At 49.1% G+C, this 27,623-nt stretch overlaps 1 protein-coding gene across 4 annotated transcripts in view; it reads left to right on the top strand.

The window, feature by feature from the left end:
* Nucleotides 1–22,502, top strand: part of PHF2 (PHD finger protein 2) — an 87,320-nt gene extending 64,818 nt beyond the window's left edge. For 2 of the 4 annotated variants that reach the window (XM_062008480.1, XM_062008483.1), the window contains 10 exons: nucleotides 1,337–1,456; nucleotides 2,669–2,787; nucleotides 4,043–4,221; nucleotides 4,411–4,484; nucleotides 5,969–6,126; nucleotides 14,302–14,579; nucleotides 16,342–16,437; nucleotides 17,355–17,464; nucleotides 18,693–18,954; nucleotides 21,281–22,500. In XM_062008480.1, the coding sequence (XP_061864464.1) occupies nucleotides 1,337–1,456; nucleotides 2,669–2,787; nucleotides 4,043–4,221; nucleotides 4,411–4,484; nucleotides 5,969–6,126; nucleotides 14,302–14,579; nucleotides 16,342–16,437; nucleotides 17,355–17,464; nucleotides 18,693–18,954; nucleotides 21,281–21,369 (1,485 nt within the window). In that variant the 3' untranslated portion in view covers nucleotides 21,370–22,500. Of the gene's footprint in view, nucleotides 1–1,336; nucleotides 1,457–2,668; nucleotides 2,788–4,042; nucleotides 4,222–4,410; nucleotides 4,485–5,968; nucleotides 6,127–14,301; nucleotides 14,580–16,341; nucleotides 16,438–17,354; nucleotides 17,465–18,692; nucleotides 18,955–21,280 lie in introns of all 4 variants that reach the window. The other 2 variants (XM_062008482.1, XM_062008481.1) reach the window with 2 other exon arrangements.
* The last annotated feature ends 5,121 nt before the right edge of the window (nucleotides 22,503–27,623 follow it).

The following is a 27,623-nucleotide window of genomic DNA, read 5'->3' as shown; positions in this document are numbered from 1 at the left end:
CTGTTGGATTTGATTTGACTGTTTGCTTGGTTATTCTTTTCATATGGAGCATCCAAGAAACCTATTGACAAAGCTACTGCCAGTCAGCTGCCCAAACTAAGGCAAGATGAACATTTAAAGACCTTTTAAATGGTGTTGGTTTTCATCTTTGAACCCTGGCCAGGCCCAGAGAGTGGTGGGGAATGGAGTTCAATCCAGTTGGCGGCTGGTCACCCACCAGTGTGTTCCCCAGGGCCCAGTGCTGGGACCTGTTCTGTTTAACATCTTTATCAGTGACCTGGATGAGAGGATGGAGTGCACCCTCAGTCAGTTTGCAGCCGATGTGAAGCTGTGTGGGAGTGTAGGTCTGTGTGAGGGCCCTGGACAGGCTGGAGCGATGGGCCAAAGGCAATGGGATGAAGTTTACAAAGGCCAAGGGCCGGGTCCTGCACTTGGGCCTCACCAACCCCAGGCAACGCTCCAGGCTGGGGAAGAGGGGCTGGAAAAGCTGTCTGGAAGGAACTGGGGGTGTTCAGTCTGGAGAAGGCTGAGGGGAGACACATTCACTCTCTGTAACTACTTGACAGGAGGATGCAGTGAAGTGGGGCTTGGTCTCTGCTCTCAAGGAATAAGTGATAGGACAAGAGGCCTCAAGTTGCACCAGAGCAGGTTTAGATTGGAGCTGAGGAAGAACTTTTTCCCTGAGAGGGTTGCCAGCCCATATCCCAGGCTGCCCAGGGAGATGGGGGAGTCCCCATCCCTGGAGCTATTGCAAAGCTGTAGAGCTGAGGGCTGTGGGTTAGTGGTGGGCTTGGCAGGGTGAGGGGAGGGCTTGGACTCAATGAACTTAAAGATCTTTTCCAATGAAAACAATCCAATGATTCTATGATATTCTTACTTCAAGTATAATTAGCACTTGTGTGCATTTCCAAAATCAGTTGTCAAAGGAAATAACTTCCAAAGCATCTTACTTGCATGAGGTTTTGCTCTAGAATGAGCCATTGAAGGAAAAACAATAGTTTGCTTCCACTTTTGCCCATGTAGGACAAGTTTCATTTCTGAATTTCCTAGTAGTTTGTGTGCAGCTTGTGAAACATGTCCATGGAGCAACAGGCAGGGGATTCACACATTTTTACAGTACTCTTGTATGATGATGAATCAAGGAGAAATGCAGCCAGACTTCTGCATTTGCTGAAGCAGAAATATTTGATTGATTCTTATATTTGGATTCAGAAAGAAAGAATCAGAAGATGAGTTTTCAAAAATGTATCATATTATATTCCAATTAAAAAAATGTGTTTCTGTAGCATGCCAGCACTCCATCCTCATTAAGAGCACATGCTGACTTTTTCCCCAGGCTGCAAAGAATGTTTTAAGTGCTCCCAATAAGGAAACTGCTAGTAAGCAGAATGAGGTGGAGAAATTTGAAGTTCGAGAGCAAAATAAAAGCAAAACAGAAGCCAAATGGAAATATAAGGTAATGTCTGCTGTTAAATTCTGCTGCTGATTCTGCCACATAGTGATGAGGGTGGAGAAATGTTCATAGGTCCTAGCAGAGAGACACCATTTCTCAGTTCCCAAATTAAAGATTTGGAGCAGAAAATAATCGAGTGATCACTGATAAAGGAGTGAGGGCAGATGCATGTGCTGAATTGTCCATTGTCATCCTTGGTGAAGGCAGTGGGAACATTGCTAAGAGTGAGATTTTTCAGTGCTGGTCTCCTTTGTGATTCTTACTTCAATGTAGTCAGAGCACTTTAAGTCTGGAGTAATTCCAGAGAAGTCAATAACTAACGATGGCATAAAAGTAGAGTTAATGAAATCTGAATTATGCCACATGAATTAAAAGCTTGCCTTTCTGGAGGGCTAGTGTAGGGTGAGTAAAATTCATTCATGGAATAATACATTTTTTAATCCAGGTGACATTTAAAACAAGGTGACACTAGGCTTCCACACAGAAATAGCTATCTGAGGTTTTTGCCTGCTCTGTGAACTTCTAGTGACATAGGTGCAAAGAAATTCTCTCAAATAAACACAAGTGCATGCTTTTTCACATGGGGAAACTACTAAGAATCATGAATCATTAACATTTGAGACACCTCATTTTTTTCTGTTAAAAAAAGTCATGGTTAATGTGATCAGATCAATGTACCAATTAATTGTGCAGCCAGTACAGCTTAGGAAAGTATTAAGGCAGTGCTTAAAAAATAATCAAAGGCTTCCATTGCACTGAATGACTTTGATATTAAGTGATTAAATTCATAATTCAAGCTCTTCTGAAGATGTGAGAGAAGCAAGTGGAGCCTGGGAGTGCATGCGGTCATGTTTGCGAGGTTACAGGCACTGGCTGGATTCTGTCCTCAGCCACACAGCACGATGCTGATGAGCACAAGATGTGTGGGGAGTATTTTGCCTGTCTGTGTCAATTTAAGAGAGCAACATTTAAATTTGGCATCTGTTTGTGACGGGCACTACTTAAACTGGTGCTGAAGTGCTTCTTGAATGGGGACAAGTCCCTGCACTAAACGCTGTGTTAGTCTATGGAAGAGTATAATCCTCTGTTACTGCATTTGGGGAACATATTTTTCTCTCCATATCCATCACTGGGTTCTCTGAGGTTACTTAGGAATCTGAAACATCAACAACTCAACTGATTTTATTGTTTTGGTTCGGGTCTTTTGCCTTTCAGAACAGTAAACCTGATTCCCTTCTGAAAATGGAAGAGGAACACAAATCAGAAAAGACGCCTTTATCAGGAAATAAGGACAGCAAATTTACATTCTCTTTCTCTAATAAGAAGTTGCTTGGGTAAGTAAAAAGTATGCTAATACACATCAGTGAAAAGAAACAGATAAAAAAGTTATCGTTTATGGGGTTTTTATACAAGAAGGTGATATTTAGCCTTGTAGAAGATTCACTTACACAGAAAGTTCACTCTAGAACTTGATTCTACCCAGAACTCAGCTTGATTTGCCATAATGACCAAGACTTGTCTTTGAGGCTGGTAGTTTGCTTGAGGATAGTGTCGTCAGGATTCAGGCAGTGTCTCCTGTTTTGGCACCTTAGGTTCTTACTAGTAGGGTAATGTGAAGTGGATTTTGGATAGATCCGAATCAGGGTAGACTTTTAAGAAACTGTTAAATGAAGCCTCCATGCCAAAATTCCACACTGCATGTGCATCATGCAAATCATTATATACTTTGAGACAGTTTTAAATCACAGAATCACAGAATGGTGGGGGTTGGAAGGGACCTTTAGAGATCATCCAGTCCAACCCCCTGCAGAAGCAACACCCACCTAGATCAGGTCACACAGGTTTCCAGGTGGGTTTTGAAGACCTCCAGAGAAGGAGCCTCCAACACCCTCCCTGGGCAGCCTGGGCCAGGGCTCCCTCACCTCACACTGAAACAGTTTTTCCTTATATTTGAATGGAACTTTTTGTGTTCCAGCTTCATCCCATCAGCTCTTGTCCTGTCATTGGATACAACAGAAAAAAGTGCTGCCCCAACCTCCTGACACCCAGCATTTAGATATTTGTGAATATTAATGAGATTGCCCCTCAGTCTCCTCCAGTCTAAACAGCCCCAGGTCCCGCAGCCTTTCCTCATAAGGAAGATGATCCAGTCCCCTGATCATCTTGGTGGCCCTCCACTGGCCTTTCTCCAGCAGTTCCCTGTCCCTCTTGAGCTGGGGAGCCCAGAACTGGACACAGGACTCCAGATGAGACCTCAGCAAGACAGAGTAGAGGGACAGCAGAACCTCCCTTGACCTGCTGCCCACACTCTTGGTGCATCCTGGGATGCCATTAGTCTTCATAATACAGTGCTTTTTTGAAGCTAGCCAAGACTACTCTAGTTGGCATCAAATTTTGAGATATACATTGTAAGTTTAGAAATGTCTTTCTAAAAATATTTGAATTGTTGTGGCACCTCTGAAAGTATTGACATCAGCTGAGATTTCTGCATAAAGATACCCATCGTCTTCTCTGATGATTTGCAAAATGTTTTCCAATCAGAGTGTTGTTACTGATTTGTAGGTTTGGATTTGCTTGGTTTTTTTCCAGTTCAAAGGGAGTGAAAACCCAGCTGAATACCAGTGTGTTTGGGTCACTGCAGAACTTCAAAGAAGACAAAGCAAAACCTGTACGAGATGAATATGAATATGTGTCAGACGATGGTGAACTAAAAATTGATGAGTTTCCAATCAGGAGAAAGAAGAACACTACAAAAAGAGAACTGCCCTGTAAGAATATTTCCTGCTTTGTCTGTATCTGCATAAGAAAGTCTTAAGTGTTGATTATCCAAACCTAAGCCCTTAAAATCTGTGTGAGTTGTAATAAAGTCATGTCTTAATTGATAGTCAAATAGAAGTGCTGTTTTCTTGAAAAGAACCATGACTTTGTTATTCTTTTTGGTTTTGTTTTTTATTCAGTTTTATCAGACAAAAAAGACACTCTGCAGCACACTCCTGTTAAGAAGCCAAAGGTGGAGTCCGTGTCATACAAGGTATGGTTATTGTTGGAGCTGTGGGGCAGTGCCCTGATGGTGGGAGCAAAGGTGTTCTCACGTCCTCTCACACTGCCATTCAGCTGTGGCCAGGGCTAAGGTGATTTGGGCCCGTGGCTTGAACTGCCACAGTGTGTGTGATCAGGGTGCTCCTGGCCGTGGGGATGTGGCAGATGTATCACAGCGCAAGGATGGGAGTAGGGAATGGGGAGGGTCAGGAGGAACTTTCTATTGTACCTGGCTTGGTGCTACATTGCTGACAGGCACAGGGGGCTGTTCCAGGCTGTGCTCCCAATCTGTCTGTCCTCCCTTTTCCACTGCTCTGAGCAGTGATTGTTAAATGTCCATGTTAGTCTTGGACGGGTGAAACTCAGAGAAACGCTCACACAACTGAACTCATGGCATTTGGTGTTTCATGTTGCTAGAAGCCCTTAGTACCTCTTAGGTAGCAATTAAAGGGCTTGTTTGCTGTCACTTAGCAATCTCCCTCTGCCCATTATGGGCTTACATCTTGAATGCCCTTGACTCTGCATAATGCTTTAGCATATCTCCAACCTGAGGCAGTGTCAGCGTGCCTGCTGATGGCTTACCTTCAGGAAGCTGAACAGCACAGGCCTAAGTTTGCTCTGTGTTTGCATTGAAGTTCAATGCTGGAAATTAAATGACATTAAATGCCATTGAAATAAAATGTTTTACCTAACTGTGGCTAATACAGATTCATAATACAATATCTGAATGAATCAGAAAAAGCAAAATAGCTTGTTAACACAGAACTGTAGGTGACTGAAATGTTTGACCCTAAGAACGAGGGAATCCTTTTCATCTTGGTTTGTCTCAGGGGTATTCAAGAGCAAGTGCAGACCTCCTTGCCTGAGTCAGTAGTTGACATCTGTAGACCAGTGCAGAGAGAACATGGGAAAACGTGCTGGTGTCTCAGTGTGCAGAAGCTGAGGAGAGAGGCCAGTTCCTGGAGAGAACAGTGATTGGCAATCTGAGCAATAAGGGCTGGGACTCTAGAGGCCTGAAAGCAGGGCAGGAATAGGGGGAAATAAAGGTGTTCTATTAGATACTAGACTACAGTGTATAGAGATACCAGCTCCAGAAAGAGCGGGAACTTCCTTCATGGGCCTTAGATGACCCTGTTTATATGTGTCTATCCCGTTCCTCTGACAGATCTTCCCATTTTCTTGCAGCAGGGGTGGCAGAAATTATCTGTCTCTGTGTCTGAATTGGCTGTTAATGGTCTTGCAAAGTACAGATGGTTCTCCAGGGCTGGAAGGGGAAAGAAAAACCTACCATGCCTACAGGAAACTGATTTTTACTGTGTACCTGGGTTGGTTGGTTTGTTTTCTTTACTGAAAGCAAATTATGAACGCTAACCCTGTGTCTTTGGAGGAGCAGCAGGCTGCAGGAGTCATTGTGCTGTTCTTGTTGGCTAACTCAGTGAGTTTCTGCTTTTCTGAGCCTTCTCCTTGTTTCTGCAGAGTGATGACTCGTCAGATGAAGATTTGCTTCACATCGACACAGAGGCAAAGCCAGGGAGGAATTCCAAAGTAAAGAAAGAGAGTGGAAGCTCAGCAGGAATTCTTGACCTTTTGCAGGCAAGCAAGGAAGTTGGGGGTTTAGAGTATAACACCAACAGGTATGCAACAAGGGATGGTTTTTACTCTTACATATAAACAAATAGTGCTCTTTTGTGGTTATATGTGTGTGAGAGACAGAATGAAGTTTGCGGCTCATTAATTGCTTTTTCTCCTGTGATCTACAGGGAGAGGGAGGAAAGCTTGTGGGAGAGGTTTTGGTGGCATAATTTAAACAGAGGCATTTCACATCTGTAAACGCTGAACATCTATTTTAGCAATGGTACTATAATAGATGAATCATTCAAAAGGAAGAGAGAGCTCAGTGAATGCAGCCTGTGGGCATGAATAATGTTTTCAAATGTGGTAATAATATAATGAAGTTATCTAAGTGACCAGCATTCCTTCCATAAGGCATTGTAAGGCACCATGCAGTTCCTCAAATGTTTTAAAGGAGAGAATGAGAAACCATCTACTCTCCTTCACACACTTGGTCATCATTGTTTTCCTTACCAAAACACATGGATTGGAAAAAACCTCTTCCATGGGTACTTCTCTACCTAAAATGGAAGGGCTTGCCTGGTCTTGGTTGTTGTTTCATATGGGACCACTGTTGTTGGACATCGAAGTTGATGCTGGATGTTTGGGAATATGGTTAATAAGATACAGCACTAGATCTTTTAGTAATCCAAACAGTGAGCAGTGAAAAGAAATGCAAAATGGGAAAACATAGTTCCTAGACTAAAATCCTGCACTGCAGGACTGTCTGCAATAAGGGTTTTGTTTGGGCCCATCTTAAAAAGAAATTGTACAGATTCCCTACCTCCATCCTTATGGGCCAAGTCTGACCTTAAACTGCTCAGAGAGAATTAGGTAGCAAAAGCATATGTGTTGTTTTGGAAGGAGCTAGTGGGACTCTTCACATGTGGGGATGTCTTGCTTAACTCAGACCTTAGGAGCAAATCCGTGGGAAAGGGTTTTAAGAATATCAGTTGTTTGTTTGTGGCTTCCATGCACAGAATGGCACTGCAGACATGAACTGCAGTATCTTATGCCCTGCTTTCCCTAATAGTCTACTGATTAAAGAGATCTTTGCTGCTGCAGTCTTAGATAAACGACTTGTCCCATGTCTGTAGGAAACCAGAGGCATTCACCCTAAGCATGTTCCACTGCTCCACAGGGACCATGGCCTTAGTACTTTTGGAAGCTGTGAGCTGTTGGTAAATTGCTGGCACAAGTTTCTCACCTCCAAATACTCCTGTTGTGTAAACAAACAAATTAACCTCTGAAGGGGGAGAGTGAAATGCTAGATGGCGATGAGGGAAGTGATGTGAAACATGCAGTAAGGCTATCCTTGTTTGGCATTTTTATAAGCCACTTCCCTCTCCACTCTGCCTTCATTTGAAAACCACCTTCATCAGGCAGGCAGGCAGGCAGGAAGGACATGTTGGTTCCCAAGCATCATTTTCCTACTCACAATTCATATAACAGATGTTGCATGGAAGCAAGAGGTGTGTTGGACCACATTATGTGTGCAAAGCAGCAAAACCAATCTGCTTTGAGCAGTAAAGCTAGATACAACATTCAGTGGTTGCTGGGGTTCCCCAACAGCATCTTCTTCCTCCTTGCCTTCTCTCAGTCTGCCTTGGTTATACAAAGCCACAGAACCTGTGGAGGAAGTAGAAGAAGCTGTAGGAGCGGTTTGAAACTTGAGAACTGAGTGACCAAAGAGAGACCAGAGCTGTTCTCTTCACCCACATGCTGCCCTTGTTGTGTGTGTGTGACCCGGGAAGAGTGCAGCTCTCTGAGTGGAAAGGACATGTTTAAGTGGAATGAGAAGGTCCCCTCAGAGAGGAAGGTGTCTAAACATGGGAAAGACTGGAAGTTGAAAGCCATAACTGAGAATTCCAGGAGATGTGCCTGTGGTCAAAGGAGAGCATGTGGAATAAGTTACCAAGGGAAACCGTGGAGGCAGATTTTGTCAGTGACTTTAAAACAAACAAACAAACAAATAGTTGTTTTGATGTTGAGAAAGAAGATGGATGCTTTTAAGGTTGCAGTGTGGTGACAGAGCTCCAGACAAATCTAAAGGAGGGAGTGGTGCTGAACCAGAAGCATCTTCTGGTTCAACTGTCTCAATTTATTAGGCAATTGTCTCTTGCAGCTTGGATAATTGCATAGTCTGGCCTCATGCAGGGTATATAACTGAAGGACTGGGTAGCTCTGTGAGGGACAGTCCTGCCTTTATGCATCAACATGTAGAGTTTATTACTTGTTTGCAGCACAGTGAGAGGAGTCCTCTGTGTGGAACAGAGGTGTGCATGTGGAGTCTCCTGTAAGAGTTATCCTTTCATTCCTAATGGGAGTGAAAGAAGCCAATGATTTAAAAATCAATCATTGTGAGAATGAAAAGAGATCTGCTTTGGCTGTGTTTACACTGCAAACCATCCTGTGCAGCGTGGCTCACCTCACTGCCTGCCCACGGTGTGCAGGAATGCGGGCAAGCAGAAAGCACGGCTTGAAGAGATTCCCTTCCCTGCTGGGGAGGGGCCTTGTGCCATCTGCAATGGGTTAAAACTGCTTCTCACTAATGCAGTGGGACTTGGGCCTTTTGTTGTTCCTCCCTTCAGCCTGGGCTCTGTACACAACTCTGTAGACTTTGCGGTTGCTGAAATCAGAGTCGCAAGCGCAGTCACGTAACTGAGCTCTGAATGAATTACTGCACTGTGTGTGGCAGCTGAGGGGGAAATGTGTCCTATCAGTTTTGGCTCTTTATATAAACAATTAGGCTTTGGCAGTGTGGGTTGCAGCTTGATTGAAAATTGCTCCTGATAAATAAAATGGCTGTGTTTCATTTCATAATTGTGCTGAGCATTTTAAATGGCCTTAGCAGGCTTTGGAAAGAAAATAAATGCAAGAAACAGGATCTGCAAACACACTGTGTCACAGCATAATGCCAGCATGGGCCTGGCTGACTCTCAGGAACAACTCTCATCTTTAAAGTTACTTGTTGGGCAGATAAAGGGTAGGCATATGCATGTATTTATCTCTATAGATCTTGTACATATCTTTGTGGATGCTCTGGATGCTCTACGTAGCAACAGAGCAGATATCTGTGGAATCTCCTTTGCTAACACAGTGGTCTGTGCAGATGGGAGCCAGGTCTGGAGTGGCAAGTGTGGAGCTCTGTCAGACCAGGGCCAGAGCTGCTGAAACCCAGCAATAACTTAGGATGTTTGTGACAATGACCTCATCTGAATTGCATGAGGCTTTATTCTGTTAAATATTGGACTGTCATGAGCAGCTGACGAGGCTGAATGCCCTGATGGCATTACCTTGGCTGCTCTAGGGAGCCCTGTACTTGTGCCAGTGGCAGGGACATGGGGAGAGACGGCTGTCATTGCAGAAACAGCCTGAAAGGATTGGAATGGAACAGGAAAAGACTTGGAGGGAATGGGACTCACATGATCTTGAGGTGAGCAAAATTAGTTATTGTTTCCAGGTCTGATTCAAAAATGGAAAGAAATACTGGGTTTGTACCTAAAATTATTTGAGTTCCATGGTTTTGTCCAACGAGATCTCCTCCAAAATGTCGATAAGTCATTACTGACTTGGCTCCACTTTGTGGTTCATTTGCATTTGGCCATGGGTAGGCTGAGGGGGAATGTAGAAATGACAGGGAAATACTATCACAGAGAGCAGAGGTGATTTATTGCTTTCACCTTGCAGGCACAACTGTTTGTCCAGTAGTTCTTTTGGGGGTTTTTTAAGTGTTCCACTTGGAAGGGGCTTTAGGAGGTCACCCAGTGTGGGCAGCTGCTCAGAGCACAGCCAGCTGCAAGGCTGGCCCAGCTGGTCAGGGCATGGCCCTGGTGAGCTGTAAATATCTTCAGGGATGGGGCTTCTGCAGCCTCGCCTTGTGAACTGCTTGGCCACCCTCAGAGTGGAGCTTTTCTGCCTGGGTCAGGTTGGGATGTGCTCTGCTGCAGCTGGTGACCACTGCCTTTCATTCTATTGCTGTCCACCAGGAAGGCTCTGTCTTCTCTGTAACCCCATTAGGTAGTTCTTGTTTCAAGTTGGTTCTTATTTCCATGTAGAAAATGCTCAGTGGTTCCTGTGACTTTCCTTTGCCCTTATCTATTTTTCCCCTAATCTGAAGACAAGACTGGGCAATAGTTATTGAGGCAAGATGAGACATCAGTGAGCTTTGTCTCTTGTCTCTGCTGTGCCCTTTGGTGCCTCCAGCCATCTGTGCAGGCAGCATGTAGAATGGGAAAGAAGCCACCCCTCAGTGAGTAGTATTCTGCTGAAAACCAATAAATCCAGTTTCTATTGTGAGGCTATAGGTGAAAGGCTCAGTAATTGCTTGTGAAAGGAAGGAGACAATGTGACTAGAGATGCTGAACGCTCAGAGAGAGAAGCAGTAGCAGAAGTGGTGGTGAAAAGTGAGGCACTGTCTCCCTGCATACTCTCCTTTCCTGGCTTCAGGGTGCTGGGACCATTTGCATGCCCAGAGAGCACAAGGGACCAGCCTGAGCAGAGTGTGTCTGTGCTGGATTGTGTGCACTCTTGTCACAGCCACAGCTATTTGCCTACCACCACCCTCTCTGGAACACACTGCCAGGGGAAGGATGCTCTTGTCAAGTCTTAATGGGTAACACAAGCAGTGTGAAAGCCCCCAAATGCTTTGTACTCTGCTCCCTGATGAAGATACTGCTGGCAATGATGAGTTGTTGTGGGACACTGAGGCCCTGGAGCTTAAACCCCTCACCACAAATAGCTGCTGAGTGTAGGGTACAAAGCCATCAGTGCTGTACAGAGCAAAGGCTTCATCCTGGGAGTCCCACTGAGGGGAGTTGCTCCTGGGGGAGATTTTATTTGAGATGAGTTCTAACAGCAAATTTTCCCTTCTGTTCTGATGCTTCTCTCTGTTAATAACATGAAAGCTGGGTGCCAGTCCCAGCTGTCTGGGAGGTGCAGCAGTTGCTGGTGGGGACACACACCCAGGTGGGCTCGTGAGCTCAGGCTGTGGGGTGGCTGTGAGCTCAGCCCTCGGGCTCCACACCAGCTCAGCACAGGCTCCAAGGGAGAGCTGGGCCTGGCAGTCCTCAGGCTCAGCCCATGGCTCACTGGGGTAGTCACCACGCTGCTTTGGCCGTGCCTCTTTGGCTGTCTATATTCCTCTGGCCTGCGGCCCATGTGGTGGCTGCACCGAGGTTCAGCACATGGCACTGGGCTTGCAGGGGAAGGGGCAGTGCCAGGGGGCACCTTTTTCAGTTCCTACACTCTGTGCAACTGAAAATCCCCAGATGCTTTCTAGGCAGCAGATGGTTATTGCAGTAACCCAGTCTCAGGTATTCATCCCTGTCTTCAAAAGAGTAAAAGCAAACATTAAAATCCCAGAAAGGGGAGATATGCAACGTGCTGACAGGGAGCCCTGTGCAATGGTGCAAAGTTAGTTTGGTTGTGTCCTTCTCTCTGCTGGTCCACAGTGCTGTTTTGTGGAAAGGGAGAGAGGAGAGGAGAGGAGAGGAGAGGAGAGGAGAGGAGAGGAGAGGAGAGGAGAGGAGAGGAGAGGAGAGGAGAGGAGAGGAGAGGAGAGGAGAGGAGAGGAGAGGAGAGGAGAGGAGAGGAGGCAAAAAGAAAAAGGAAAGGTACAATGCTTGGATTTGCAGAGCTCTCACCCAGGGCCACTCACTGTGTGCTGTGTGTCCCAAGAGTGCTGGCAGGCAGCTGTGGGAGAGGGAGTGTGGGCACAGGAGCACTCTGCCTGTGTGCTCCCCTCCTCATTTAAGTCATAGTTGTAACTCACAGATATTACTTTCATAAATGTTTTTGCAGGCTTCTTTTTAAATCACTGCTGAAGCTACAGAAAGGGGATCTGACCTTCCAGAGCTTAAATTTGCTTCCTGATTGATTTTTTTTTTCCTTAGAAAGCTGAAATACTTCCAATGGAAGTGCACACAAACACATGCCCTAATGAGAAACACTTTGCCCCGTGTGCAGCTCTGCCTCTGAGACATTTCACCCACACGTCCAGGTTGTGGTTTGACTCTCAGAACCACTGGTTTTGATCACATTCCACGATTGATTTGTGGAAGCTTGTGTTGCTTGAGGCAGTTCCTCTCTGATTTGCCCATTTAGTGGTCAGTGTTTGATGGTCTGTTTGCAGTGTTTTGAGAGTCCATTGTTTGCAAAAACAGTTGGGGGAAAAAAATTAAAAGACAATATGTTAATTTCTTATAGATGGTGCAAAACATGCCTGTGACAAGGAGAAGGCTAAGGCATCTGGCAGAATAATTAAGGGATTAAAATGGCTACTAAATAGGTTTTTTGATGTTCTCCTGTTTGTTGAGTTGCTAGCTGCTAACATCAGTCTTAGCTCATTTTCAGGATTAGTTCTAAATGCAGTTAGTGCCCAGAAACTTCCATTATGGCTTGTCTGTTACTCTGTCCACAGTCCTGTAATAGTTTAATGGTGAGAAAGTGATGTGGTCCTGCTAATTTACCTAGGCAATGCTGTATGTTAGTGGCTTCTACTGCATAACTATAAAAAATACCACTACCACAGCAAGTTTTTCTGTATTTCACTGGCAAATAGTGTCCTTCTCTCTGCTGGTCCACAATGCTGTTTTGTAGTTTGGGGAAAGGGAAGGAAAGGGGAAGGAGAACCAACCTCCAAAGTTCTGGAGTACTTAATGATGTGTTCTGCCTGTCACAGAACTAACGTCTGGTGTTCTCTGAAGAGATTCTCATTCTTCTCCCTTCTGTGCTGTGGGGAGTGTGCTTCCCCACTTCACTGAGCCAGTCAAAATTCACACGTTGTGCAAGCTCAGCCTACTCTGTAGGAATGTGTTTCTTTCTGTAGTAGGTGCCTGCTGACAATGGGCAATAAAACACCAACAAGCAAGATCAATGGAAGCAAGGTTTCCATGCATCCTGTAGCCACTCACCCAGTCAGTGTCTCTCCAGCATCTCCCATAATCCACATCCACATTAGAAATCCCTCACAATGCACTGCAGAGATCTTTTGAATTGCTTGTGCCCTGCCATGATGCTTTTCCAGCAGATCCTGAAGTGGTGTCAGCCCCCAGTGTGAACTGTGGCCTGTCATCATGCGCTTCCTTCCAGTTTAAATTCTTCCTCTACCTCCTTGGCAGTAGGTAGTAGGAGCCCATCATGACATCTCCCTCCAGTAATGACCCAGAAGCCCTCAGAGTTGGTAGCAAAGACACTGCCCTGTTGTAAATGCTGTTCAGGGCTTTGAAAAGTTAACTGATCCCTTTCCTCACCCACCAGCAACTGTGGCCCCTAGGGAGCTGCCCATGGCCTCTCCCACCACACGGCTCACAGCATCCTGCTGCTGGGGTTACTCCAGAACCCTTTTCTGGTGGAAAAGGACCTGAGGGTGTTGATTGACAGTGGCTGAACATGAGCAGTGTGCCCAGGTGGCCAAGAAGCCAAATGGCATCCTGACTTGTATCAGAAATAGTGTGGCAGCAGGACCAGGGCAGTGATTGTTTCCCCTGGTGAGGCTGCAGCTTGAGTGCTGTGTTCAGCGTTGGGCCCCTCGCAGGCAGAGGGACACTGAGGGACTGGAGCATGGCCAGAGCTGGGCAGCAGAGCTGGGGAAGGGGCTGGAGCACAAGCATGGAGAGGGACTGAGGGAACTGGAGGTGTTGAGCCTGGAGAAGAGGAGGCTGAGGGGAGACATGATCAAGCTCCTGACAGGAGCTTGGAATGAGGTGGGAGTCAGTGTCTCAAGTAAAAACTGACAGGACAAGAGGAAATGGCCTTAAGTTGCACCAAGGGAGGTTTAGATTGGAGATGAGGAAGAACTTTTTCCCTGACAGGGTTGTCAGCCCTTGTGCCAGGCTGCCCAGGGAGGTTGGGGAGTCCCCATCCCTGGAGCTATTGCAAAGCTGTGGAGCTGAGATGCTGAGTGCCATGGGTTAGTGCTGGGCTGGGCAGGATGAGGGGAAGGATTGGACTCTTTGAGCTTAAAGATCTTTTCCAACTGAAATGATTCTATGAACCCCAAATCTACCATGCTGTCTGTGACACTGCTGTTAGCATAAAGTCACTGGTGTCACTTGTGGCATGCCCAGCTGCTCAAAGGGCAGCAATCAGGAAATCTCTTCCAGCAGCACTGTGCAGTAGAAGGAGTCAGCTGTTGATGAGGGACTCGTCTGTTCCTGAAATCACTAATGGCATTTTATTTCTGTGTTTCCCCACAGTCAGCCCCCTGCCTCACCCAGCACACAAGAAGCAATCCAAGGCATGCTGTCCATGGCAAACCTCCAGTCGTCAGAGTCCTGCCTCCAGACATCCTGGGGTACCAACCAGGCAAAGAACAACTCAGTGTCCACACAGAACTCTAAAAAAACGGGTGGTGGCAGTAACAAAAATTCTGGCAAGCGCTTACTAAAGAAAAGCACAAAGAACAGCATTGACATCGAGGATTATGATGAGGATCAGGACCACTTGGATGCCTGTTTCAAGGACTCTGATTATGGTGAGTATGAAGGCAGCAGCCTGAGGGAGCGTGGGCCTGGGGCTGTGTGGACATATTTGTGGGTGTTTGCAAACACCACCTGTGTTTCCCAGGAAACACTTGCTCATCTGTCACCTTGAAATCCACTGGATTGCAGGTGGAGTGCAGATAACGAGAGGTGTGCATGGGAACGCTGTGTGACAGGTAGTCAGACTGCAGAGCTGGTGTCGATGTGGCGATCCAGGCGAATTGTGTCTGAGGCACGTCAGAATCAGATCTCAAATGGCCTGGAAACCCACTGAAACTGCAGCAGCCAGACAAGAAACAGGGAACTGTCGCAGAAATGTGTGTCAGGCATGGGTACTTATAGCAGGAAATGTCCTTGTCTACACAATAGCAATAAAATCTCTAGCTCAGATGAGTGAGAAGTTGAATTTGTACTTGGAAAAGGCTTCCAATGGTAGCTCGAGTGTTGGCAGAGAATGCAAGCATCTGAAGCAGAAATGTGCACAGAGTCAGTTTGCAGGAGCCAGTTTTGAGTGTAAGAAGTGAGGAACTAAAGAAAAGTGATCATGCAAAGACTGATAAGGGCTGGAAAGCCAAAGTCCTAAGGAGGACACAAAGTTGGTAGAGGTGTATGCTGCTGTGTGTGTTTAAGCGTCTCTGGTGAGCGTGGCCATCAAAAATCATATTTATGACTGGAAAAGAGGTCTTCAAGACCCACTTGGACATGTTCCTGAGCAACCTGATCTAGGTGGACCTGCTTCTGCAGGGGGGTTGGAATAGATGATCTCTAAAGGTCCCTTCTGACCCCCATCATGCTATGATTCTATGAAAAGTGGAAGTGCGTCTTCTCACATCATTAGCAGAGATGCCAAGGCAAAAGAAAGATATTGTGACATGTTGCAGAAGGTTGCCCAGCCATTTGCAGTGCCCTGCATGTGCTGGAATGCAGTGGTGGAGTTGGAAGGTGCCTTGTGAAAGGGCAGTTCTGTGAGACTGTGGGACAGTGGTGTGGTGTACAGGTGGATGAACAAGGCTCTGCTCTACTGAGAAGTGGATTTGCTCCTTATTTGTCTGTGCTGCCAGTGAGGAGACAGTCATAGTGAGCAGACTTGGTTTCCAGAGGCTCTGTTTGTGCCATGTCTGATCAGCAGGTTTCTAGTGTCAGTGGCCACATGCCACAGTAATGTCAAAATCACCAGTGGCATAACAAATGGCAACTGGCAAGAAAATCAACAGCACGTGGAGAAACAGTAGAGATTTCATATTACAGGCTGAGACAAAGTTTAGACAGATAAATTGATGTCTGTCCCAGAAGCCTGTGCAGGGTCCTTTGGCAGAATGGTTGACATTCATCTGCTGGGTGCTCACTCTGTGTCTCTGTCTCTGCCTGACTATGCAAAAGTCACAGGGGGCAGGAAGGTGCAGTGCTGAGGGAAAGGGGTGGCTGACACACTGTCAGCACCAGCCTAGCCTAGGAGAGGATCACCTCCTCCTGCCTCCTCTGGTTGTGCTGCTGCTGCTCCACAGGCAAGAGGAAAACTGGTTTTTCCTGGCTGAGAAATTTCACTGTGTGTTCTAAAAGTCAGTTCAATGAGAGCAGCTCCCCAGCATAGTGTGTGGGTGGGAGCAGAAGGTGGGAGCAGGTGGTTCTTGTGGGGGACCTCACTGTTCTAGGGGTGATGTCTACTCTCACTGTGCTTGGACAGAGTGAATGGGCCTCTATGCAGGGCAGAGCTGCTTCCTACACTGAAACTGTTGCCTTTCTTTCCTACTGTAGTTTACCCTTCTCTTGAATCAGATGAAGATAATCCAGTGTTCAAATCCCGGTCAAAGAAAAGGAAAAGTTCAGATGACGCCCCTTACAGTCCAACGGGTAAGTCCAGATGGTCTGTGCTGCTCAAACTCAGCTGCCACACAGGTCCCTAAAAAACAGCCAGTTTTCAAGGAGTGTGGAAATCGTAAGACCACAACCAGCAATATCTTTATGGTGTGAAGGATTAGTCCTTTCCAGGACTCTGTGTGTGTCCAGGAGGTGATACACACACTAGGACTCATGCACAGCAGTGTGTGAGCCTTCCTCTGTCAATCAGCTGGCAGGACAAAGCCATTCCTTGGTGGATTGCTGGTTTATTTTTCATCACATTCTTGATGATGGAACAGTTGGTGGCCACCTTAGCAGCAATATAATAGTGAAACCCAAGGCAGATGAGTATTTGTGGCTTTTAGGCGTTGACTTGTGTAAAGAGGAGAGAGAGTGTGGGAATAGTGTTCTCCAATTCAGCCAAAGCTAGTGGTTTGGAAAGGTGTTTTTGGTGCTGCTCACCAGAGACAGTGACAGGCCAGGGAATCCTTAGACTCCTTCAGTTTGGCCCACTAACAGGGGAGCCTCAGTGGCTTGCTGTGTGTGTGACAACCAGCCTATGTCTCATCAGCTTGTGGCCCTGCGTGTTTTCCACCAGCTGCCAGGACAGTGAACACTGTTTGGAAATGATGCTGGAGTCACTTGTGTCTGTAACACAGATAGAATTCCCCCCATGGCTTTGGGTTAAGGCAGCTGCAGCTGCCAGTGAAGTTGCTTGGCTGCATTGCATCTTCATTGGCAGCTTCTCCTCAGGTCTCTGTGAGTGGAGGCTGTTGGCACCTTCTGCCTTTGCACGCATCCTGGGGAAGGAAGGGCAGAGGCCCTCTGTGCTCAGGAGGGCAGAGCCTCATGCCCAGAGAGGGGTTATGCTGCTCATGTGGACACTCATACAGGTTCTGCAGTCTCACCTGCATCTGCTTTCCTTGTAGCACGAGTTGGCCCCTCGGTGCCTCGGCAAGATAGACCCGTGCGAGAGGGCACGAGAGTCGCCTCCATTGAAACTGGACTCGCTGCTGCTGCTGCGAAACTGTCACAGCAGGTGAGGTTGCTTGGGATGGAGTAGCTGTCAGGAAACAAAAGCCCTCTCCCCCAGTAGCAGACTCATGCCCCAATAGCAGTGCAATGCCAGTTCTCCCTGGTGTTTATTCATGCCAGTGACACGAGGCTCAGTAGTTTCAGGGGACACCACTGGGAAGACAGCACAGTAGTGCCACATTGTACCCGCCAATGCTGCAGCACGGGGTGGGTGGTGGTTCAGGAGAGCAAAGAGTAGGAGTGAGCAGAGCTGTCAGGCCAAGCAGGAGCAGACTGCCCAAAAGCAGTGTGCACAGACCGTGTGTTGCTGTGTGTGTGTAAGTCTGACCGCTGTAATTGCCTCGTCCATAAGCATCGGCTGCTGGGAAGCCTAAGGATTTACTTCCAAAGATACGGTGAACTGTGGGCAACTATGGGTCAGTTTAGCAGAGATATTGAGGCAGGTTGGGTGTTGGCCAGCATGTGGGCTCTGAAGAGGTCAGAGACATGCTGAGCACCTGACACACACAGCGTGACAGCGTGAGGTGCTAAGTGGTGAGGTGTGCTGGAGAAGGGCTGCTGGGACACCATGGAGAAGGGCTGCTGGGACACCGTGGCACGTTGCTGGAGTTGCAGGCTTTGGTGGTATTGGGTTTTTGTGATGCATGCTGTGGAGTAGAAGAGCTCTAGGAATGGTATCAGTGTTTCATTGAGAAGCAGACTGAAAGCAGGCAAGGGAAACAGGATGGAGACAGACACTGTCCTCATAGTATGTGTGTCTAAGCGCAGTTAGAGGTCAAGAGATGATGTGTGTGTCCTGGTAGGAAGCAGAGTCTGTGAATCAGTGGGAAGTTTAATATCCTCCATGCTGTTGTGAAAGTGTATGAAGATACCTGAAGATAGGAGGTACCAGTTTTTGTGGAACACGGACAGATTTGTTGATGCAGAACCTCGCTGGTCTCCCAAGGCAGGGTCATTTTGTTCCTGGCTGGCTCCCGCTCGCTGCAGTGTGTGCAGAGGTAACACACACGGAGGCTCTGCTCAAAGTGCACACGTAGATGCAAGAGAGGCCAAGGTGTGTGTGCAGCAGAGAGCTGTGAGTGAGACGGTGTCGAAACAGACCCCGAGCAGTTTGTACGTGGCAAGCTCCGTGGGTTTTCCTTTTATCACGACCTTAAGCAACGCCGCTGGCCCTTGCCATAGCTAAAGGTCTTCTGGGGTTTAATCTGAGCTTCATGTTTGTCATTTTAAAGGAGGAACAAAAAGGCAAGAAGAAAAAAAATACCAAAAAGAAGCTGTCAACCAACAACGTGAACAAACCGGCTCAGGAAGGCAGCTCACCAGAGCTGAAGCTGGAGTCACATGCCAGCAGCCTCACAGATCACGAGTACACCGCGGGGGCCAGCGCCTTTGGGGTCGCCCAGCCCAACAGGGGATCGCAGCCGATGGCGCCCGGTGTTTTCCTCACACAGAGGAGACCCTCAGCATCCTCGCAGAACAGTGCCTCCGCCAAAGGTACCAGGAAACGCCTGGGCTTGTCGTGTAGGAGTGGGGAAGGGTGAGGTGGAGATGTAATCTGTCTGCAGGGCCCTCCCTGTGTGGTGTCTGCTGTGGGGACGCAGAGGTGCTTTGGCAGGTTGGATCTGATCAGAGACAGGGCTCATGGCCTTGGCCAGCCTAGGCTGCAGTAGGCGCTTTGCTGCTGGGCTGGTTGTTGCAGGGTGCAAGGTGTGCCAGGCTGGGAAGTACTGCTGAGCGTGCCTGAGGCTCCTGAAGAACACCTGCAGTGCCACGTCACGGTCCAGCCCTGTGGGGAAGCCTTTGTGCCCAGCCCTGTGCTGCCACACGGGAGCTGCAGACACCCCCCACCTCCCCCCCAAGAGCTGTCATGAGGGAGCAGAGGAATGTCACACCCTGGGAGCCACACAGCTACACAACCAATGCCAAGAGAGAGGAAGAGGTCGCTTTTTGTCTGCTGTAGGGAAAGCGTTAGAGAGCTGAGGCTGTCCTGGAGTCTGGGCTGGGGCCTCTTATTCTCTGCTTGAACTTGGCTTGGAAAATGTGACAGAGGCAGGTGTGTGGGAAAGGCTCCCAATAGTGTGAAGATGAAGTGTGTGATCCCACTGTGCTTTTGTCAAAAGCAAGGCAACGTGGCAGATGTTTCCTGTGTTCCCCTGTGTTCGAGTGCAGCAAATCACAGGTAGCTCATGGTGTCCTGGCAAGCAGTAAAAGATCAGAGCAGCCGGAATGGGCTGTGCAGGAGGATGTGCATAGCCCATGGTCCTGCCAGGAGCTGATAACACCAGTGGCTGCCTGCAGAACCGGAGTGGAATGAATGTATTTGCCTGGAATTGTGTCTTTGTGGTGAAATGGTGGCATTAGGGAAACAGGTCCAAGCCAGTGGAAGATGCAGTGGGAAGAGGAGTGCTGAATGGACCCCAACTCCAGTCTGGCTGGTGAGCTTGCACAGTCAGGGCATCGTGAAGGGAGCCTGACCAGGCACATGGATCACACCTTGCTCGTGGTATAGCTCAGTCCTCCAAGAAGGGAAGGAGCCATGTGCCGAGAAAGCAGGTGGCTGACCTTGCTGAGAGCAGAGCATTGTCAGGGCCTCCTGTGCAGGGGTCTGGGACAGCTTGAGGGCACCAAGTGGGCTTTTAGGGCATCTCCTTGTATGGAGAAGCCTCAGACTGAGGACAACCACATTGGACATTACCAAGAACGAAGGAACTGTGGAAGGAAATGGTGAGATAAAGCAGGGAGAGCTCTAGGTCCTCCTGAAGGAAGGTTTCTCAGTCTTAGAGTGAGGTAAAAGGATGAGAAATGAGGAAACTTCTCACCCACGTGGTCATGGCCTTTAAGACTGGGGCACTTAGTGCAGATGGGAAAAGTGGAGAGGAGCTGAGTCTCTGCAGGTATCCCATCCAAGTGCACCAGTGGCAGTGTGATGAGGAGAAGGCTGTGGGGATGAGTATCATGCCTGGCACACCTGGGGAGTTTCTGGCCGTAAGGTGGAAAGTGGTGGCAGAGCAAGCAGCTGCAGTAGCTGCACCAGTCCCAGCACCCAGGGAGCACAGACCTCACTGAACCCCACTGTGAGTGAGAGCCTAAGCTTGCAGTGGTGGGGTCCTCTCATTGGGGACAGGGAACATTGTCCACTTTGGGTGCGTAGGAAGGAAATGTGTGTGTGTGTGTCTCTGTGTCTTTTGGCAAGGCTGGGTACAGGTGATCTCTCTAGCACTGGTGGAAGAGAGGGCAAGAAGCAATGTGGAGCTGTGGGTTGGCCTCAGTGCAGCAGACGAGGTACCAGGTGTCCTCAGGGCAGTGCTTGGCCCCGGACTCATGGTGGCACATGAGATCAGCATCCCCTAGCCGCAGGTTTCCCATAGAGGATGGCAGAGAGGCGCCAGAGATCTGTGGGGAGCACGCGGGTGGGCAGGGACTGTAATGGTCTGCTGGGTACAGGAGCTGTGGGATCCTCTCCCGCCGGGCACTGACGGTACGGTGCCAGCCTGACCGGGTTCAGACCGCCAGCCTGTGGCAGCGAGCCCAGCCTGCTGGGGGGCCGGGGCGGCGGGAGGAGCCCCGGCAGGGCAGGGATGCGGTGACCCTCCCCAGGAGGTGTCCCCGGGTGCGGCTGAGCTGCGTGCCAGCCGCGGGGTGCTGTGCCCCCGCCCAGCCCCGTGTGGGGGCCACGGCGAGCCCCCGCGCTCGAGGGGCGTTGGCGGCCGTGGAGGCGCGGGAGGGCAGGGCCGGCTGCGGGACAGCCCGGGGGGTGCTCCGGACGGGGCGGTGTGGGGCGGGAGCGAGCCCTCACCCCGCTGCCCCGCTCTCCTTCCAGGAAAGCGCACGAAGAAGGGGATGGCCACGGCCAAGCAGCGGCTCGGCAAGATCCTGAAGATCCACCGGAACGGGAAGCTGCTGCTCTAGCGGCAGGGAGGCGGGCGGCGCCGGGGCCGCTGCCGCCCGGCTCTCGGCCGACGGCGACGGTCACCCCTTTTAACTTTCAGCGGTCGGAGTGTACAGAATCCTGCTATAAATATTTTTTAATATAGATGTCCTTTCTCAGAGCGCTGAGAGTGACTAGCCGCGAAAAGTTAATACTAATCCCGGCCGCCAGGGAGGGTACCGGCCCCCCCGTCCCCGTCCCGGCGCGGCCCTGAGGCGGAGCCGCCGGCGGGAGGGCGGGAAGGCGCCGCGCGGGGCCGCGGTTCTCGGGCGGCCGCCGTCGGCCCCGCGTAACTGCGTTTCCCAGCATCCTTTTTCCTAGAATGTAGCTTGTACATAGCTTTTGGAATAACCACCGCCGGGTTTTTATAAGGGGGAAAGTCTCTCCGGGGCGCCGCCCGCCGGTACCAGCTCTTTGCGTAAAAAAACAAAACAAAACAAAAACAAAACTTCTTGTTACGAGGAGGGAGACAAGTTATTTTACTAGCACCTTGTGGAGTGTTTTTTTCCGTGTTTTGTGACGATGTAATTTATTAATGTTTGTAGCTTTTTATATTTGTACATTTCTTATGGGCTTTGTTTATATACACACATTACCGGGGCGCGGCGCCCGCGGGGAACCCGAGCAACCCGCGGCCGTGGGCGAGGGCCACGCCGGCCTGGGCGTCGTGCCGGCTTTTTTTATTATGATTATTATTAGTATTATTATTTTTTCGCGACATGTACATTTCTAACAAAGTTTATCGTGGCTATCTATCTATGACGGTGTTTTATTTACCGGTTCATATCGAAATGCTCTTGTATCGAGTTGACGAAATCTGAAGTAAACCTAGAGCAAAGTTTAAAAGAAAAAAGAAGGGAGGGGGAAAAAAAAAAGAAAAGTAAACTATTTCAGGTTTTGTATACAACTGCCTGGGCCTGGCCTTTTTGTGGGGTGGGTGAGGGGCAGTGTGTGAGGTTATGGGTCATGCCGGGCAGGAGGGAGGGCAGCCAGCCTGGCAGCGTGCTCTGCCCTTCAACCCCTTCCCTCAGCAGGGGCTCCCCTGGCCCTTTGTGAGCACACAGTGCTGAGCCAGCACCCCAGATGCTACCCAAACCCCTCATCAAGGCCTCTGCTTGCTGTAGCACCACAAGAAGCCTTTGCTAATTTGGGACAGTATCCTGATAAGATACTCCGTGGTTACATAATCAGAGTCATTTCTGTTGGAGAAGACCTTCAGACAGATCGCCTTGTGATGAAGCGTCATTGTAAGTAATTACCTTAAAGATAGAATAACAAGTGTGCTGTTGTTTCTTTTCAAAGGCTTTGCCTCTGAAATACCCACACAGTCTGTCTCGGGTCTCAAACAGACAAACAGACTGTGTGTGTGCAGGAGAGGTGGTCGCCTGGTGTTCCATGCCGTACAAGGCATGGTGAAACTCACCCCGGTAAGATGTCAGCTTCCAAGGCACGGAGCTGGTGGTGACATGTTGCCAGTGGATGATGGCAGTGTTCCCCAGGGGAAGGTGCTGATGACTCATTTGAGATCTGAAGGAAGGCTGAGAAGTTACTTTCAGGCGAAGGTAAGCTTTTGGCCAAGGACAGCATGATATGTGTATACAAGGGCATCAGACCTGAGTTTCTTATTATAGATCATAGAATGGTAGGGTTGGAAGGGACCTTTATGTTGACATGTCTGCAACATTTAGAGATCATGTAGTCCAACCCCCCTGCAGAAGCAGGTTCATCTAGATCAGGTTGCATAGGAACATGCTCAGGCAGGTCTTGAAGCCCTCCAAGGAAGGAGCCTCCACAACCCCTCTGGGCAGCCTGTGCCAGGGCTCCCTCACCTTCATAGTAAAATAGTTTTTTCTTATATTTAAATGGAACTTTTTGGGATGTACCAAGAGTGAAAGCAAATTGATCCTCTCTCATTGCCTTCCAGCACAGAACTTAGTCAAGTGCTGGTCACTAGCTCCTTACAAAGTAGAGGCCAAAGGTAGTACTTGGAGAGAGCTTCCCACCAAGTGAGCTCCCACTCACATCTGGTTCCCACCTTTGCTCAGCAGTTCCCTGCCAGAGTGGGCAAACCACTGAGAGAAACCCAAAAGAATGTACAAATGACCCAAAATGTGTGTCATGTGCTGTGCTCTCTCTTTGAAGCATATTTTCAAGAGGTCTGAGCGTGATGTTCCCTCCATCGATACCGACAGAGAGGCTACTGGGGCCACAGCTGCTGGGGGTTTGGCTCTTCCCCCGTGCTCAGACGTGGTGAGACAGACGAGTCCCGCCGAGCCTGTGGCAGCTGTAGCCGCACGCTGAGCACAAGCCGCGGGCTCGGGTCAGCGCCGCGGGCCGCAGCACCCACGGCCCCGGGGGAGCCCCGCGCTGCGGTCAGCGCGGCCTCGGCGCCGCGGGCCCGGGGCAGGGCCGGCAATGGCGGGCGTTGGCCAGCGGGGGGAGTGCCCCGTCCAGGAACCGCCGCGGGCTGCTCACCGTGCCCACCGGGGCTGCCGCAGCGCGGCCGAGGATGCCCTGGGACTCACCGTCCCGGGGCCCTGCGAGGAGGACACTACTCGGGGCCAGTCCGTGTGGAAATCCCCGTCAGGACTCGGCGATGGTGCAGTGCAGCCGCTCCTCACAGAGCTGCCACTCGTGTCCAGTGACCAGAGGTTCCAGCTGCCCACTGCCTTAGCCCAGGGCTGGCAGGGACGATGCGGTGTGGGACCTGACTGCCTGCATCCCTGTGTTCCGCTGGGACGGTCCTGGCATTCACGAGATCCCCTTGGGGCGCCTTTAGAAAACACAGGCAGCAAAACCCAAGCACTTCATGGTCAGCAGCAGCTCAGGTGGGCCTGGGTTACACACACAGGCAAAGGCAGCCCCGGCACACGGCTGCTGAGGGTGCTGGCTGTGTGTCCTGCATCAGGCACACCTCACGACAGCAGCACGATGGGCAGCTCAAGCTGGTGGATGATGTGGTTTCCAATCCGTGCAGCGTGGCCATCAGAAGCCTGAACAGCATCAGTACACTTTACAAAGGATCTCTTACTCTTCCCTGTCTGTGGCCAGGAGCAAGGCTTGAGGTGAGTGCTGCAAAAGACCCTCACTCAGAGTTTCTTGGGTGCTTCCACTATGCCATTTCAGGAAGGACTGCCTCACTGGCCTCCTGGGCTGCAAGGGGCTTCTTGCCATTTTGCTTCCCCTAGGGTCTTCTTCATGGAAGTGCTTGACCCAGGTGAAAAAATACTTGATGGAGTTTTTTGGAGCTACCAACAGGAGGGACAGTAAGTGCACCTTACATTTTACTCTTACAGTGACCAGTGACTGGAGATTCGTAAATCATCTGCTCAATATACAAAGGATACCATTGCCAGGGAGGTATTTTCTGTCCATGTGTACTCAGAGAGGCTGTTGGCTGCTCCTGGTAAATGGTTTCTAACAACATTTGGGTTTCTACTGTTTCTATCTTTTAAAGGATCATTCAAAAATGGACATTTGGCACAGCCCCACGTTGATCTCGCAGAGCCTGCGTTCATCTTTCATCTCTGATGGGGGCAGGCTCTGCGTGTTTGTTACTGAAGGCAGTGGCCCGGTGCCATCTCGCACTACGAGCTCTGCTCTTTCCATTAACATCTGACGTGGATCTGTAGTGCCCACCCCGCAGAATTCACAGCGTTTGTGTAAACAGTTTTGAAGTTGTTCTCTGTATATGATGAGAGAAAGTCTGCTTCTCCTCTTCTCTTACAAGTGTAATAATTATAATTAATTAGATTTCCTTCTGTTTCTTCCAGTCTGCTGGGAAGACGCACTTTGAGGCCCATTTTTAGGTCACTCTTCTGTCAAACTTTGCATACTTCTTTCCCCCAGCTAACTGTATTTACTAAACATTTAGCTCTGTGGCGTGCTTCTCAGGGAAAGGCAGATGAGAGCTGATCCTGCCAGGCAGGGCGCAGCTTGCTCCTTGGCTCACCCCTCCCCGTGCTGGTAGCCCTGTGCAGACCCTGTGCAGACCCTTAGTCTTCCTCTCACCTTCCCCATCCAATTAATAATTAGCAGTCACTTAAGTGACAAGGAGATGCATCTTAAAAGGCTTTGTGTTTACACTAGTCCTTCATTTAGTGTTTAAAAGGCTTTCTTTGGCAGTCCAAGGGAAACACAGGGCACCCTTTCTTCCTGGGGGTCACTGGGTCGTGGTGGGTTCAGCTCCTCACGCCTCCTACACACACACCTTGTGCCTGTGTTCATCACTCACTGCTCTCTGTTAGCTGGGAGAGGGCAGTGGGTACCAAGGGCCAGACCCCTGCCATGGCTCTTTGGCAGGTGTCACTATGGTCACTGTCCCTTCACAATGGCCCTTGCTTGTGCCACAGGGATCTATGAGGAGCGTGTGGGTCTGCAGGGCCTGTTAACAGTGATGGCTCAGGCAAGGAGGTGGCACAAGCTCCACGTGTTGGTTTCTTCCCCACAGCCAGAGGGCTTTTAGCACAAGGCCATTTGTGTAGTCCCTCCCACACATATCTCCATTCTGGGTGCACTTTACACCATAGGGACTGCCTATCTCAGAGGATTTCTTTTCTCTGCATTTGTGGTGTGAAACAAACAGCCCTTTCTCAGAGCTGGACCTCTCTTCACTGCTACTCACAGACCTAAAGTCCCCCACCTCCCAGAATTCTTGCAGATGTTCCTGCATAGCCCTTCTCAAAGCAGAAGGTGCAGCACAGCACAGGATGGGAAGGTGGACAATAATAACATAACTGGTTTCCCCTGGGACACCACAGCATCCTTTCTAATGCAGACATGCTGCTGGCCATAACACTAGGATAATGTCATCCAGTGAGGCATGAACAGGATGCATGAGAGGTCCTTAACACAACAATGGAAGAGCTGGTGTATCAATAACATGGCAGCCATTAGGTGGATTAAGTGCCTCTCTCTCTTTCTGTGCACAGCCAGGGAGGGCTTTCTTCAAATTGCACCTGATAAGCTCTGTAGGTAAACCACTCAACACACAGTGGCATCATTTTTCTCACTGTACTTCCAGTTTTGGAGGCTGACATCTGTAATGACCTTGTTGTCTCGGGCAAGCTGTATCCTGAGGAATGAACAGCTGCCTTAGGAGGCTGCTGCATGACAGTAACCTGTGGCAAAGAGAAAGAGCAAACACTGGATGAAGCTACTGGGCTTTGACACAGAGCTGTGGCTGTCCCATGCCTCCGACCCACCTGGGCTTGCAGGGCCTCCCTCTGCTAAGCTTTGGGGAGTGCAGTTTGCCTCTGCAGATAGTGTGTGTGCCTGTGACCACAGCTCCAAACAGCTCTGCCTTGCAGTGGAAGTTCAGAGGAGTCACCCCTGCCTGTTTTGCCTAATGTGTGAATCACATACAAAGGGTTAAAAGCGCCGGTGCCCACTCATCTCTGGTGCAGACTTGAGAGGTGCTGGAGATCAGTTTGCAAAGCAGTAGAGGGAGGGAAGGTGGTTCTGTTTTGGCTATAAACCATGGGATCAAGCAGACAAACAGCTTCCAAACAATTTGAGCAAGGCCATGGTGGCCAGAGTGAGATAATTGCTTCATTAACCATGATATTAATGTTAAAGTTAACACCCCTTTGACACCCCTAAGTATGATCATGAGCACGAAAAAAGGGGTATATGCTAAACCTGTATGACTGTGTTCCTCAATTCTCAAATTGTTAAACATCACCCCAGGGAGGGGGCAGAGAAGTTTGAGGTATAAAAGTCCCAGGGGGAGAGGGGACTAAAAACAAGGTTTTTAGCCTTTTGAGCACTTTCACTCTGCTTCTTCTCAACTCAACTTAAAGATGCAGGAGGAAGAAAGAGACTGAAGACCCAGAGGAGACAGTGGATGGACTGTACTCGTCCTCCTGCACCAGGACAGGGATCCCTTCTTGGTAAGAGCTGCACTTCTTGGCTCAGTGGTGAGGAATAAGTATTGTGGCATTTTTATCCCACATCAGTGCTGCTGCATTGAGTGTGTTTATCAATGGCAATTCTGAATCTGTGATGTTTGTGGCCTTCATAAATTACCTATTTTTCAACCTCCTGAAACTGTGGCTCAGAATCTAAACCAAATTCTAACCCTTGATGTTGCGGGAGTGCTTTTGGAGACAGTCCCCAGGAGGGGCTGTGGCAGGCAGACATCAGCTCTCACCCTTCACGTGACACCCAGGCACTAGCCTTTCTTTTTCCCATTCCCTTGGACAGAGAGAACCCGAAAGATGATGCCTGTGATGAG

Source organism: Colius striatus, chromosome 15 (genome assembly GCF_028858725.1).
Source record: "Colius striatus isolate bColStr4 chromosome 15, bColStr4.1.hap1, whole genome shotgun sequence".
NCBI classification, from domain to species: domain Eukaryota; kingdom Metazoa; phylum Chordata; class Aves; order Coliiformes; family Coliidae; genus Colius; species Colius striatus.
The sequence above is the reverse complement of the archived record's forward strand: the minus strand, read 5'-3'. Positions and strand labels throughout refer to the sequence as shown.